The sequence below is a fragment of the Corticium candelabrum genome, chromosome 13 (assembly GCF_963422355.1).
Source record: "Corticium candelabrum chromosome 13, ooCorCand1.1, whole genome shotgun sequence".
Lineage (NCBI taxonomy): Eukaryota > Metazoa > Porifera > Homoscleromorpha > Homosclerophorida > Plakinidae > Corticium > Corticium candelabrum.
In genome coordinates this window covers 5,258,065-5,273,905 of record NC_085097.1, presented here as the reverse complement: position 1 = coordinate 5,273,905, position 15,841 = coordinate 5,258,065, and the positions used below count along the sequence as shown (strand labels likewise).

Sequence of the window (15,841 nt, the reverse complement as noted above, 5' to 3'; positions counted from 1 at the left end):
GATGTTTTTCATCCCGACTTCTCTAACGGAAAGGCTGCTTATTTTGATATCTCAGTGCGAAATTCATTTTCTCCCTCACATGTCATCAATGCAGCTGTAAAGGCTGGTGCTGCTGCTCAAGCTGGGGAAATGGAGAAAGACGAACGCCACGACTCAAATGTTTCCTCGTATGGTTGCTTGTTCTATCCTTTGGTTGTTGAGTCATATGGAGTCTGGTCAGAACATAGTCTTAAACTGCTGAAGTCTATTGCCAAGAAGTCTACTCTGTCTACAGGTCACAGTTTCAGCCGAGCTATTACTAACCTTCATGAACAACTGTCTGTGAAACTGTGGCAATACAACTCTCGCATGATAACTGAACATCTAGATGTTTTGTCTGTAGCAAGTGTTTGTTGTGGTGTTTTTCAGTAGTGTTCCGTCCATTGGGCGGTTATAAAAAAAAAAAATTTATAATGTAAAAAAAAAAAATATATATATATATATATATATATTTATATATATATAAATGGGTATATAAATTAATAAAATTAATTTATTAACTTCAATTAATTAGAGTAAGACATTAATTAATCGAAATACACCTGGTGACCATTAAAAGTGTTATATTAATTCTAAAACGATACAACATTGCGTATCATTGTTGCTTATCCAATTAGAAATCTCAACTGTCTCTAATTAAGACTTAACAGGGTCATGCAGGTACAAAAATTAATTAATTAATTAAGTATTAATTATTGATTATTAAAAATTAACCATGAGCAAACGTAATATACCTGCACTGCGCTCTTAGTAGCGGCAAAAATCGTGTCAATACTCCAACTCGACGGCAAACTGAAGACAACATGATATCTGCCACCGTTTGCGATCTGATTCACTTGTCACGTGATATTTGTCCGCGACTGCAAGAACAACTCCGAGGTTGCTGATCGGGTGACGTCAACCAGGTGACTACGTACACTGTCACAGTATGACGAAGGTTGGTCTTCTTGTTGTAGCCGTGGCGGCTCATTTGAGCGGTAAGTTTGATATGAATGAGGTGACATTAAAACTCGTAGCAGTTACTTCATCACTAACATTTCAATTAGGATAGTGTTTTAGATTTTGTTGCGTTTTACTAAGTTAGTTTCGTGTGTGTGTGTGTGTGTGTGTGTGTGTGTGTGTGTGTGTGTGTGTGTGTGTGTGTGTGTGTGTTTGAGTGTGTGTGTGTGTGTGTGTGTGTGTGTGTGTGTGTGTGTGTGTGTGTGTGTGTGTGTGTGTGTGTGTGTGTGTGTGTGTGTTGGAGTGTTTTTATGTGTGTGTGTGTGTGTGTGTGTGTGTGTGTGTGTGTGTGTGTGTGTGTGTGTGTGTGTGTTTGAGTGTGTGTGTGTGTGTGTGTGTGTGTGTGTGTGTGTGTGTGTGTGTGTTTGAGTGTGTGTGTGTGTGTGTGTGTGTGTGTGTGTGTGTGTGTGTGTTGGAGTGTTTTTATGTGTGTGTGTGTGTGTGTGTGTGTGTGTGTGTGTGTGTGTGTGTGTGTGTGTGTGTGTTGGAGTGTTTTTATGTGTGTGTGTGTGTGTGTGTGTGTGTGTGTGTGTGTGTGTGTGTGTGTGTGTGTGGAGTGTGTGTGTGTGTGTGTGTGTGTGTGTGTGTGTGTGTGTGTGTGTGTGTGTGTTTGAGTGTGTGTGTGTGTGTGTGTGTGTGTGTGTGTGTGTGTGTGTGTGTGTGTGTGTGTTGGAGTGTTTTTATGTGTGTGTGTGTGTGTGTGTGTGTGTGTGTGTGTGTGTGTGTGTGAATGAATGTATGAGTGTGTGTGTGTGTGTGTGTGTGTGTGTGTGTGTGTGTTTGAGTGTGCGTGAATGTGAGTGTGTATGCATGCGTGCATATGTGTACATCTTTTCAGTAGCTATTGACTTCCCACTATCGCCTCTTAACATCCACTGACAACTTACTCAATTTTGTATCCACATTTTACATCTATGCATGTTAAATTCAATTTTTCTCAAATTTATTCTACTTGCCAGACTTCAGACTGTGTTCATACAAAATGTCTTTCATACAGTAATACATGGTGACTGTGTATACGATGGTACAACCTATATCAACGGTGCCAGTTTTCTAGACAGTGAAGGTTGCAACACATGGTCAGTCTTCAATTCTGATTTCAGCGAGAGCAAGGAGCTTATCTCAAATATTTTGCAGTTATTGTAACGATGACCATATTGCATGTACTGAAAAGCTATGCGTGAGTCCAGAAGTCAACGTCCAGGAACCTCCTCAAGTGCCCGAAGACGAAGGTAAAAGTCCAAACAATTTTCTCATGAAGTACTGTAGATCGTATTCTGCAACTAACTGTGTGTATATATTGTAGTCACGTGTTTGTGTTGTATTGTTGGGTTAATGTAGTTACACAGCCAGTGTTTGTCTTATAACAAGTTTGGCACTTTGTGTGAATGGTATGGCTGACTAGTTAAGCCTGCACTAAAGCCTTGATACTGTGAATACTTTTCCCAAACTGAGTTTTTTGTTTGTAGTTTTCTGAGTTTCCCACGGAAGTTTATAACACTATGGGACAAAGCAAAAGTCTTAATCAGGCGTGGATTTGGGCTCAATTTTGTTTAGTGCACGTGTTACACACACACACACACACACACACACACACACACACACACACACACACACACACACACACACACATTCATGCACACGTGCACAGGGACACACACGTGCACACACACACACACACATTCATGCACACGTGCACGGACACACACACGTGCACTCACACACACACACACACACACACACACACACACACACACACACACACACACACACACACACACACACATGGTCACACATGCACGCGTGCACACACACACACACACATGGGGACACACACCACACACACACACACACACACACACACACACACACACACACACACACACACACACACACACACACACACATGGACACACACACACACACACACACACACACACACACACACACACACACACACACACACACACACACACATGGGGACACACACACACACACACACACACACACACACACACACACACACACATGGACACACATACACACACACACACACACACACACACACACACACACACACACATGGACACACACACACACACACACACACACACACACACATGGACACACACACACACACACACACACACACACACACACACACACACGTGCACACACACACACACACACACACACGATCACACACACACACACAAATTGAACTTGACATTGTTGCTAATATATATTTTCATATTACTTAACTGCCACAAACATCAAGGAAGCACCTCAACAAAGTGGGCACACAGCCTAGGAATCTTGGTGCCCAGACACATCAGGCCTTATGGCAGATCCACGTCTGTTAATACTTGGATTCAAATACACTGTATGTACTAAAAATCTCATATTCTAATACAATTCAACATTATGTGTGTACTGTATATCTAAATAAATACATTTGAAAACATTCAACATTATTGACTGTTTTCTATGCGAACGTCATTTCTGGTAATAATTTCGTTTGTTGCCTTGTTGCAGTGATGTTGGACTTCTGCACGTACAATGGGAAGGAATACAGAGAGGGTGAAAGCTTTAAAGACAAAAACGATTGCAACACTTGGTCAGTCAGTTTTGAGTTCTATATGGATCGTAATGTGCTAATGAGTGGTACTATATGATAGCTTATGCAGGGGTGGATTCATCGAATGTACCGAGATGTTCTGTGAACCTCTGGCATAGACTCCTACATTTGCAAGGATTCTGGGCCAAGTTGATGTCTATAGTAGAGTACTAGCTGTTTTATGTATCATTAGTGCTTGCTGCATAATATCAAATAACTAAAAAATTGTTTGGTTTTATGAGGCTGCTGCATGTTTTACCAGTTAGTGGATTAGTATACAATCTTGCTACAACGTTGTGAGTGTGTGTGTGTGTGTGTGTGTGTGTGTGTGTGTGTGTGTGTGTGTGTGTGTGTGTGTGTCTGTCTGTTTTTACTCATTAGCAATAGTCTCGGACTACAAGTAGAACATTTCATTTTAACAATAACTGTTTGTAGTAGTGAAGATTGTTGACAATAAACTTGATTCTGTCTGTCTGTCTGTCTGTCTGTCTCATTTATTGAAACACAAACTCTACGTTACATTTCTAACACTAAATACAAGCAATCTACTGAGTTCAGCTTTAGTTTAATGCAAACTACTTTGATAGTCTCTATTGTGTGTGTTCTCATCTACTTCTCCAGGAAAGACACGTGTCAGCTTGTGAAGGATGACTCTAGCGTTACATCGTTGTAAGATTATTGAGAATTTTTCCTGCAAAAACCTCTAAAGTCAGCTTCATTTGTATAGCCTTCAATGTCTCTTGATCTTCTGGCTAGTTTGTTTAAAATATATTTGGTAGCTTCTGATCACCAAGTTCAAATACCAGAGGAGTGAAATTGAGGCTTGATGTATTGCCAGCAAGTTGTTGTTTTTCGTATTTGATTATCTTCCTTTCCTCCCTTCTTGCTGCAGCAAAATTTCCTCTAAAGCTGCCTGCTTTAAAGTGTCTTGGCTGAAAGGATGAGCCATAGCTACATCAAGGTCATAGCTACACCCAGAGTCATACACGACTATGTCTGGTCTATTCTCATTTCCAGTGTAACGAACGATGTTGAGGTTCTTTCTCGTGATGAATCTTTAATTCATGTAGACAAGTGCTCCATGCATTTACAATTTCATCGTGTTGCCACACAGGTCCACCTCCATGTTTGCATGTAAGAAGATGATATTCATCTGCCAACTTGCCACATTCACACTGGATGTTCCAGTTGACAAAACGTCTGTGTGTGTGTGTGTGTGTGTGTGTGTGTGTGTGTGTGTGTGTGTGTGTGTGTGTGTGTGTGTGTGTGTGTGTGTGTGTGTGTGTGTGTGTGTGTGTGTGTGTCTATAAGAATATAATATCAAAAATAAATATATCTGCACATATACATACAACAGAAAAATTAAAAATATATACATATACTCTTCTACATGTTTGGTTTCAGTATTGTCCAACTTGATAGATATGTGTCTAACAGTTCTTGTCCCTGCCTTGTAATCAACAGCAGATAAACACACCGTGTGTCTTCATCGTGCACCCTTTCCTGGCCGAATTTCTTCAACAATTTGACATACATGCTGGTACACTCCCACACCATAGTCATTTGCTACTACTTTCGTGTTCAATTTTTACGTTTTTTCTCTTTCAAACGTTGGTTGTTTTCTCTGTTTCGAATTCAAACATCTAATCACTGTACTTTGTACCTACCTTACATGTTTAATCCAGTCTACACATGCATCCTCCATATGATTAATTATAGGTGCGATGTCATGAAATCAGGTGCAACAAGACTAATGGCAAGTGGTCCACTGGAGTGTAGAACTAAACGGAACTTTAACTCAGACGCAGAAGAGTCAGCATTGCTCTGCAGCTTCAAGTTCAATACACGATCGAGTTTCGCACAGCAACATGCAGGTTGGCCATTACTTTGTGTAAGGAAGCAAATGGCGTCAGCATGGCTTCCTCACAAGGTTCTTAATTAAACATCTGTACTCAGTCATATTCTCAGCTGCTGTTGGTCTAAAAGAAATCATGCAAGTCCACCCCCACAGTTAGTACAAGACACTCTACAGATGGGAACCTATCAAGACCAAGGACGAACTTGCTAGAGAACTCGATCTCCTTGTTTCTATGCTTACAAGGTCTGGAAATCACTACTATCCTGTTTACAAACTCTAGCTTCCTCTGGACTCTTTTAGGTTAGAAACTATTGTCTACATCTCTCAATAGAATGCTCATAGTGATCAAAATGGCTCTTATTATACTAGGGTTGCAGGTGGTCGTCAATTTTGGAGCCAACTTTGATCTTCTGCAGATCGTGTAGCCTCGTATAGACAGACCATTGATAGCATAATTCCTGTACAGTACTGGTGGGACACAGAGTCCAGACTCTGACAATGGCATTGACTCCGGGAAAGGAACACATTAGATTTTAGTTTTATTGTTAACTTGGAGCCTTCTGGAGCCAAAGGAACCGTGTCTGGAGCTAAGTTTAATTGTCTCTGTTGCCCTGGTGACAACACTCCTGTATACATTCATCTATGAATTAACACACAGGCATGCCTTTTATACTAGCATATCTATGCTACTAGGCTGTAGCCTGGAAGTACAATACAATACAATACATTACATTACAATGTAATGTAATGCAATACAATGCAATGCAATGCAATGCAATACAACACAACACAACACAACACAATACCGTACCATACCATACCATACCATACCATACCATACCATACCATACCATACCATACCATACCATACCATGCAATGCAATACAATACAATGCAATACAATGCAGTGCAATTTAGTGCAATGCAGTGCAGTGCAATGCAATCCAATCCAATCCAATACAATACAACACAACACAACACAACACAACACAACACAATACCATACCATTCCATACCATACCATACCATGCAATGCAATACAATACAATGCAATACAATATAATGCAGTGCAATGCAGTGCAATGCAATGCAGTGCAGTGCAATGCAGTGCAATCCAATACAATACAACACAACACAACACAACACAACACAACACAATACCATACCATACCATACCATACCATACCATACCATACCATACCATACCATACCCATCATGCCATACTATACCCTAGCTAGCATACCATACCATACAATCCAATGCAATGCAATGCAATACAATACAATACAATACAATACAATGCAATACAATACAATGCAATGCAAATACAAAACCTTCAAAATCAAACACTTAGAACGAAGGTTAATTCACTCTAAAAATCTTTAGCCTACTAGCTAGGTCATCAATTAGACAGCAACCATTCACTCTATCTCAATTAATTAACACATGAACTATGATACTGTTTGAGTGTGAATGATAAAACTAATTCGAGGCCACATGCACGCCTTTTCACAGCTCAAATTCAGGGAATTAACGCCACGTGACTGCCATATAGTTCCAGCTATACAATCATGAGGACACTTCTTTGCTTGTTCTTGACATTCATCATATCAAAAACACAATCTGAACGTGTGGGCAATCTTGTCCTGCTGAAAGACGCGGTGAAGGACGGAGCAGTGTGTCTAGATGGTTCAGCAGCCGGTTATTTCATCGACAGGACGCCATCCAAGCGTTGGATAATACACCTAGAGGGTGGAGGCTGGTGCTACAGCGAGGGCGACTGCTACAATCGCAGTTTCATCGATTTAGGCTCATCAAAAAATTGGCAAACAAAATTCGAATTGGCAGGATTTCTCAACAATGACCCGGATGTGAATCCAAATTTTGCCAACTATACGGTTGTCTTTGTTCCGTATTGTGATGGAGCTTCATTCTCTGGCAATAGAGATGAACCCGTTGTTGTCAATGGTCGAAAAATATATTTTCGTGGTCATCGAATTCTTACTGCTCTTGTCGATGCTCTCATAGAGAACGAAGGTTTGAAAGAAGCCGAGGCTATCATCCTCACTGGCTGCTCTGCAGGCGGACTGGCCACATTTCTACACTTGGACTATGTTCGATCGAGGTTTCCTTACAGTGACGTTCATGGGCTGGCTGATGCTGGATACTTCGTTGATGCACCCAATGTAAACAGAGACATGCATGCCAGACGGCAATTTCAATATATCTTCCATATGCAAAACTGTAGTGAAGGTGTCAACCGCGACTGTTTTGAGTCGAATGAGATTGATGGTTGGCAGTGTTTCATGGCTCAATACACGTACCCATATATCCAGACACCGATATTTGTGCTCAACTCTCTATACGACACATGGCAATTAGGAAATATATTACAACTTGGTTGTAATCCTCCAGACTGTAATAACACTCGGATGTTGGAATTTTTTGCTTGGCGAACGACGTTTCTGAATGCATTGAAACCGGTGATTCAATGGGGTCAAAATGGAGTATTTGCTGATGCTTGTCTTCAGCATTGCCAGAGTGTAAATGATATTCCATGGTCAAGAATCAAAGTCTGGGGTCAGAATGCTCATGACATGTTTAGCGATTGGTACATAAACAAAAGAGGGACAAGGACAGGCATTGATGGTGTCTATCCTAACAATCCAACATGTGGTGATAATGACTAATTAATTACAAGCAGCATGCAAGGACAAGTTTGTGGTATCTGATAGTGGTAAAATTGTGCGCATGCGTATGAATTGTGATTATGTAATGGAACTATTGGACCCCTGCTGTCAGTGTGGTGAACCCAAGTTCTCTTAAAATAGTTTCCTTCAGGCTTGTTTTTTTGACTCGAATCAGTCTGAATTTCTATGTTCAATGATACAGTTTGCTCGTTGGTGTGTACGTACACAAACGTATATTTAGAGATTTTATTAGTTATAATAATGCTATTTTAAATTCATTTATACATTTAATACATAGCTACATACAATACATACATACATGACTTGAACTGGCATCCGTTCTTCCCAAAAGAAGCGTCATATATCAGTGCAGCAACAAGAATGACTGTAAAGCCCTAAACTTGTACTAAACAAGAATGACTGTAAAGTCCTAACCTTGTACTAAACCTCTGCAGCTATAGTCTCCCCCCCCCCCCCCCGAGTGGATGTCATAGGGGAACCGGGGAGGCCAACTGTAACTGACTGGCATTTAAGTACGAAAGTTAGAAGATTGCTTCCATATAGATCCAGATATCTAGACATACCAGTGACTAAGTCAGAGTCACTATGTAGAGCGATGGGTATCACTAATTCATCTGCCAAAATATAATAATATTATACATTTCAAATAGCTAATTTGAGATACAGCAAACACACACTAAATGTGATGTACAATCTAATGAAATGCAGGATCTATAACATTTGACAAACTAGAGTTGTTATAAAGAGAAGATCATTAGTGAGATGGACAGACATGGTCTACTAACTCACGCTCAAAAACGGCTATAGCCTGGGATCTACATCCAATGGCACACATTGCCATGATCATTGCTTCCTGATTTGCTCTGTCACCACATTCATCAGTCCACATATTCAATGCTGTTAAAGTTTGCATGAAGCAATCGTCTTTGTTTTCTTTTTCTATCACCTTCGTCTTGTTCTTGAAAACTGCAGGTGCCAAATTTGATGCAAGCCTTTGCCAACAGTGAGAAACTTTCTCAGCAACAGTCACGACAACATCTTCTGCACACTTGCACTTTGCTTTTACCATCAGTTGTTGTGTTTGTCTTGCTGCATTGTCTTTATGGTCACAAAACCAACAGTCCAATGCAGCTTTCTCATCAGAATTTTTCAAATGCACATTTCGTTTGTCTCTTCTTAGTGGTTTGTGTTCATACTCGTCTATACATACTAACTTGCTGACATCGACAGGTATGGCTGGTCCGGGATGTTGAATATTCAATGAAAACTGAAACTGAGGCATCCCTGGTGTCTTCACTTCAGACAGTTTTTTAATGATGGACAGACGGATCTTTGTACACAGAGATGCAATTTCATGAAGTGGCCGTTGTGTGTCAATAGTGATAATGATATATTTGTACGCATAATAAATCAGTTCCAAATCAACACCATCAGAAACATGATAAACAGAGCAGTTGCGTCTCAGCCATGGGTCTTTAGAAAATTCCTCAATACAACTCGTCATCAACTTGAAATGCAACTGCTCAGGAATAAACTCAACATTGCGCGACACAACTATAAGTGACATTGGATTAGTAGCAACCGAACTAGCAGCTGAAAATGGACCATCTGATTCAGATTCTAGCAAACATGGAACAAAGTATTCTGTTTCATAAGGAAACATAAAAGCAGATGGCTGAGATAAGCAAAGTTTGGGGCAGAGAAGGAAAAAGAAATTCAACAGATTCAGTACATCTTCATACTCTGCTCGTTTCACTCCTGCTTCTTTCAAGCGATGATCAATCAGTTCCCAAGACGCAATTCCTACTTGTTGCACTCGATCCCAATCTTCACTCAGTAAGGGAGGAGGACGAGTAGTGACAGACGCCACCACTGAGAAAACCATGAAAATCCAGTTTGGTTTGGTGACGACTATGTTCTTCAGCTTCTCACTTTTCTGAGGAAAGATGACTGAACCGGCTTCATCTAAATATGCTAGAGCAGTACGAACTTCTTTCTCTTCAAACATACGACACAATCGACTAGCAAAAACCATGATAACATTGACATTAAAAAGAGCACTGCCCAGCTTTTCTTCTAGAGCATCAAGGATCTTCTCTAGAACTGACCACGTGGCTGGTATTAGATGTTTGGGTGACACATCATGTGCCATCTCTTCAATGACTTGCTTCACAGCACTCACACCGGCATCTTCATTTGAACTATCAGGATCAGACACTGAATTCTCTACATGAAAGAACCAATCATGACGCATGTTAGATGGTCGAAGAATGTGCTTCTGAAAGGCTTTATTACGAAACATTTTAGACAGAAATTCATTCTGCTGCTTTATCATTTTTTTATTAGCATATTTGATATGTGTTCCAATCAACAACATAATTGGTGATGCACATTTCTTTGACTTGCCAATGTAATCACCAGAGTACAGACCCTCACGATTATCATATCCTGCCAAAAAAGTCATGGATGCCCATAAAGACAGAGCATCATAGTTCGTCTCTATCCAGTGGTTGTCGATTGGAATTGGTTCTGAGTCGGCAGAAAGAAGGTAGAATGACTTAGCATAGTCACCTAGAAACTCAGATGCTTTAAATACAACACAAACGACACATCCTGGTGTGATGGCATGTGCTTGACCAGGAAGAAGGGGCTCTTGACCTCCCAAATCCCAAATGTTAACGTGAACTTTTGAATCTTCCTGCTTTAAAAGATCAGGATCACGTTTGAAATCTCTAATAGCCCGAGCCATGTCTTCAGTTACAATTAATGCTTCATCAAGTTTGTCTGCGTTCATGTTGCTCTCTCTTAGTCTAGTATCAGTTGATCTAGTATCAGTTGATGTATATTCTGTAACGACTGTCGTGTCAAGCTGGACATGACTGATTAGATCAGACTGCTCCGCTCTTCCATCGTCATATTGACTGTCATCTTTACTACCTGAATCAATTGCACTAGAATCATGCGATGCATGGATAGCTGCTCTAGCTATTTGTCTGTCTAGAAATTCCTTGTCTTTGTCATTCACGAGTCTCCAGTTCGATGCTTCACACACTGCCAAATCTGCTATTGCCACAGGTGTGCTTGGTTCAATGGGCTGAAACTTAAGTTTGAGCAGAGATCGCTTAAAGGACGTCTTGCCTGTTCTGTCTTTACCAACAATAACAAGCTTAAGTCGAATTACTTCAACTTTTCCTCGTGATAATGCTCGAATAAATAACTCAGCTGCATCAGCTCCCATGTCTGTCACACCACCTACAACAATAACATTATTACAATTTGTGTACTATACTATTTAGTAAGAATATCAACTCACGAGGACAAAGAACAACATTCAGTATTGTTCCATCAGTAGTTACTCCTGCATCAGCCAATGTCTGGTCATCGTGTAATTGATTCTTATTAAAGACAAACAGTTGATCCCATGATGAAAAATCATCTTTGGTTTGCAACTGATGTTTTAATGTGGCAACATTATCAGATGGCCGTGCTTCCAATTCAAAAGCTTCACCAGTTAGTAATTTGGCAATTATTTTGAGACTCTTGGTGTTGTGAAATGCTATAAGAAACAGTAAACTAGATTTAAAGTCTTAATAAAACAAGCAATATCAATTATCCTTTCTCATTCTCATGACAACTAGTCAAATACATTGTTTCACTCAACATGCCACATGTAAGTCAGACATAAAGACACAAATCCTTATGCAAAAACAGCTCAATTTCATTCAGTTTTCAACAATAACTAAAACGTCATACTGCACTGTTAATTAACTGCCCCTACAGCTTAACAGATTTAGTGGTCTAGTGGCATTGTTGCTGGCTTGACACCACTGCATACTGAGAGGGTGATCGAGTGAGTTTAAATCTCACCATTCTGGCATTCAAACCTCATACAGTACTTAATTTCAATGTGCCAAAAATTGTAGCCTCGAACTTCCAGACCAGAGAGCGCGCGAAGCGCCAGAACTCTAGTCTGGACCAAGTCGATACTAAAATGATTTCGGAAATAGCCTTCTAAGCCAATCAGCTCCTTAAAACCGGAATGTCGGTTGTAAATTCTCATTGGTTTAGCAGTAATTGGTTATGCTAGCGTTGATTGCGTGCATGTGAAACCCGCATGGGCAGCTAAGTGCACGCCAGAGCCGTGATGAAGACTCTGGTGCACCCACACATCTTAGTTTTAGTTTCAGCTTCGGTTCTTCGATATTTTCAAGCTTGCGGTGAGAGGACATGCACAGCAGCGTCGCTAGACCATCACCTTTGACAACTGGTCGAGCGGTAGTCTCACTAGTCGAGCAGTTAGACTAGCTAGCGGTCTGCCAAAGAATCAAAGAGTCGTGGTTTTATGCCGTCCACCAAGATATCATCGCAAACACGGCAGACGTCTCTTCTTTGTTTGTGAGATCTCATGGCATTTACAAATGATATGTTTTGCTCTAGGTAAAACGATCCTATGTTTTTAGACTACCATTTAGCATCGCTTTTGATAAGTACTTCCGAAATCATTTTAGTATCGACTTGGTCCAGACTAGAGTTCGCGTGCTCTCTGGTCTGGAAATTTGAGGCTACAAAAATTGGTCCTCGATCCCTGCTAAAGCTTAATTAATTAAGATCAACAAATCAAGTAGAGTCACTGCCTGAAAAACCAGCAACTCGCTGAAAAGCTCTCATTGTAGAGTAGCTTACTGTAGAGTGACTATAAAATAGCAATATAACGTTTAGCATTTAGCGTTAACCACTAATCTCTCTCCTGATATTCGTGTAGTCACCAAGGCATATAGATAAAACATAGAGTCAATTACCACATAGAGTCAACACATAGTGTCTAGATAAAAATGCTATCCTGCTAGCAATAGTCTGACAAGAATAGAAACAAAATCTGACTTCGATTTGGTGCCTCCCTCACTGCTTTCTCTGCTACTGCTCCAACACCTGCTTGTCTGCATGCTTCCAGGAGTATTGCAATAGTTGGTTTGGGCACTTGTCTTCTCCACAGTGAGAAGATATGTACGAGGCGAGCAGCAAAGTCCTGAGGGAAACGTTCTTGACAATCAGACAACTCTTCCATGTCGACTCCAAGACGAATGCCAATCTCGTACCAATGACTTCTGACAGCCTTGCCAACATGTAACAAAGAGAGACAATAAATATAAAACGTGCAGTTTGCTCCATTTATCATCATTTATACGTCGTTAAACAATTCACACCAATCAGCTGGATTCGTGACTGTATTTACCTCAAGAAATTGTACATCAGACACAATTGCTTGTAAATCTAATTCTTCAGATCTGTAACTTGACAAGCTCCTCCTCTTCACAACAGAGACTGAAGAATGTTCTAGAAATGTAACAAACACATCAACATACATTTAGATGCATAAAATAACAGCAAGTTCTAACTAAATGCAACTATTATGTTTTCCAGTGGCACACAAGTGAATAGCAATATATTATGTGCAGAGTTTTTGTACCTTTGTCTGTTCCTTGATCTGTTCCTGGTAACATGGAATTTGATGAATCAGCTGATTTGGACAGTTTGTGAACTGCTTCCAATGTGAAGCAGACCTGCACTTCACCTTGTCTGATGTACTCAACACAAACAGGAAATTCTAAACTATCAGGACAAGAGTCAATGGCTTCAACCACAAATGTGAAGCAATGATCGTGATCAAATGATCGTTCCCACAAATATTTGGTTGGAAACTGAACTTCTGCATCACCTCGACACAATGACCATTCTGGACCAAGTTGAGGCTTCATGACCACATGACCTTGCTTACGAACTATAATTTCTGTCACTGGACAGAGCTGGATAGCAGGCAATGATACATGTCCTTGATGGTCACGAATAATTTTCTGACCAATTTCTTCATATGAATTGAAAAGATGGACAGACAATGACCATTTGCAAGAAAAACTTCGACCAAGAACTACACATCCCATCTTCCTTCTGAATAAAATGGTTGGGCTCCTAATAAACCTAGCAAGCCACTCAGCCCCACTCATTCTTTCTCACAACAACCTATCAATTGAACACAATCATTTCTCCCTCAACCACATTCTGTTTTTGCACAACGTACGTACATACAACAACATGTCATGTAAACATACACACAGACACAATCAATTAAATTAATGCTCACACAAACAGCTAATTTTCCTTCATTTATCAACATTAATTAAATGTCGTACTGCAATGTTAATAATGGCATTCTCGCTGGGGCAAATGGGTTTGATTCCCATCTTTGTGGCATGTGCTAAGAATCAGTCCTCCCTGCTGAAGCAAAGTTCTCCTCCCCTAAGAGCAGGCGCGTACCGTGGCATGGGCTAAATGGGCTATAGCCCCCCCAGTTTTTGTGGGCGTTTCCCATTTTGTCAGGTGAAAACTAGCGTTACGTAGCTTTTTGTAAACGTGCGCGTCTGTTTACAGTCTGGATGTTCGAGGCCATACTGTATATATGTATACGAGTAAACGTAATACTTTGTGGTCTGCATTGTTGCTACTAATACAATTTTTGTCAAAGGGGCGTGTCAGTGTTCGGGTATTTCAGCCCCCCCACTTCCAATGGCCACGGTACGCCCCTGCTAAGAGCCTCACTTATCAACAACCTCACACACCCAGTGTTTACAAAAACACAGTCCAAATAGAGGCAAACCATGCAGAGCTGCCACCCTGAAAGACCGACAACTTGCTAAAGTATGGAAGATGTAGCCATGCTGTTGAAGCAATACAGCAATTAAAAGGCCAAAGCTTCAGTCACCAGGAGCCACACAATTAAGCTTCAGGCTGCTTGTAGTCACGCCCACTTACGCTTATTTGAAATCTTACATCAAAATCAACCCATCCTTTTATACTAAAACGCAATGGCCTCAAAGTCTCCAGAAAACGCAGAAAGAGACAATAAAAGACATTTCACTGCATGATCATTACTGCACCAAAGATCTTAACTTAAATGGCCACACCCACTAGGTTAGGGGCAGCATCTGCAACATACAGACTTACACGAAAATGACCCCTACACTTCACTACAAGTATGCAAAAAGCTATAGATATGGAAATCTAGATTTCATCAGGATCAATAAGTGAACACAACCTCCTTCTGGGCAGACTAGTAGCAAATGCGTTTGCAATGACGTCATAAAAGAGACAAACAACTTTAACTAAATAGCAAGATGAGAGAATTTCTCACTTGTAACAGGTCTGCAATCCAGATTCCTGTTCGAACTCTAGACTATCAATAAAATTGTTGAACTAAATCAAGAAATAGGGCTCCAAACGGGAGCACGTGTCCCCCTGCCGGTTACCCCTACCTGGATCCTACTGAGTCTCTAGACAAATAATCTGACATGCAACGAAACACATTCCGTTAGCGAGACACAAAGTAGGCGCCGTTTCCTCCGTGGAAGCGGCCAATTTTACCTTGGTGATCGAGGCGGAGAGTTCGCGCGCCTCGCGCGCTCTGGTCTGGAAGTTCGAGGCTAGGCGGTGCCGCGTTCAATGAATGCGAGAACAGAACACGAATTGAACAGACACACGAATCGAGCACAACACAGACGCTAGAACGGTGTCTAGACTGATTTCAATCGCCGAGATGTCTCGACATCAAACAAAACGCGAGA

The 15,841-nt window shown here is 40.8% G+C and overlaps 4 protein-coding genes across 4 annotated transcripts in view; 2 read left to right on the top strand and 2 right to left on the bottom strand.

Annotated features, from left to right (window-relative positions):
* Positions 1-893, bottom strand: part of LOC134189051 (corrinoid adenosyltransferase MMAB-like) — a 5,196-nt gene extending 4,303 nt beyond the window's left edge. Inside the window, exon 1 of the mRNA XM_062657283.1 lies at positions 774-893. Within this exon, the coding sequence (XP_062513267.1) occupies positions 774-844 (71 nt within the window). The 5' untranslated portion in view covers positions 845-893. The remainder of the gene's footprint in view (positions 1-773) is intronic.
* Positions 894-915: 22 nt separating this feature from the next.
* On the top strand, positions 916-4,122 carry LOC134189121 (kielin/chordin-like protein). The gene is made up of 5 exons (XM_062657358.1): positions 916-1,016; positions 2,036-2,117; positions 2,176-2,270; positions 3,574-3,655; positions 3,717-4,122. The coding sequence occupies exons 1-5, from the start codon at positions 968-970 to the stop codon at positions 3,772-3,774; spliced, it is 366 nt and encodes a 121-aa protein (XP_062513342.1). The 5' UTR covers positions 916-967; the 3' UTR covers positions 3,775-4,122.
* A 2,957-nt stretch (positions 4,123-7,079) lies between these two features.
* Positions 7,080-8,375, top strand: LOC134188898 (uncharacterized). Its single transcript, XM_062657105.1, has one exon. The coding sequence runs from the start codon at positions 7,086-7,088 to the stop codon at positions 8,202-8,204; it is 1,119 nt and encodes a 372-aa protein (XP_062513089.1). The 5' UTR covers positions 7,080-7,085; the 3' UTR covers positions 8,205-8,375.
* Positions 8,376-8,840: 465 nt separating this feature from the next.
* On the bottom strand, positions 8,841-14,132 carry LOC134188817 (uncharacterized). Its single transcript, XM_062657023.1, has 5 exons — positions 13,693-14,132; positions 13,459-13,559; positions 13,107-13,338; positions 11,539-11,781; positions 8,841-11,477 (listed from the first exon to the last, which is right to left on the bottom strand). Exons 1-5 carry the CDS (start codon positions 13,979-13,981, stop codon positions 8,980-8,982), a joined length of 3,363 nt encoding a protein of 1,120 aa, XP_062513007.1. The 5' UTR covers positions 13,982-14,132; the 3' UTR covers positions 8,841-8,979.
* Positions 14,133-15,841: the final 1,709 nt, after the last annotated feature.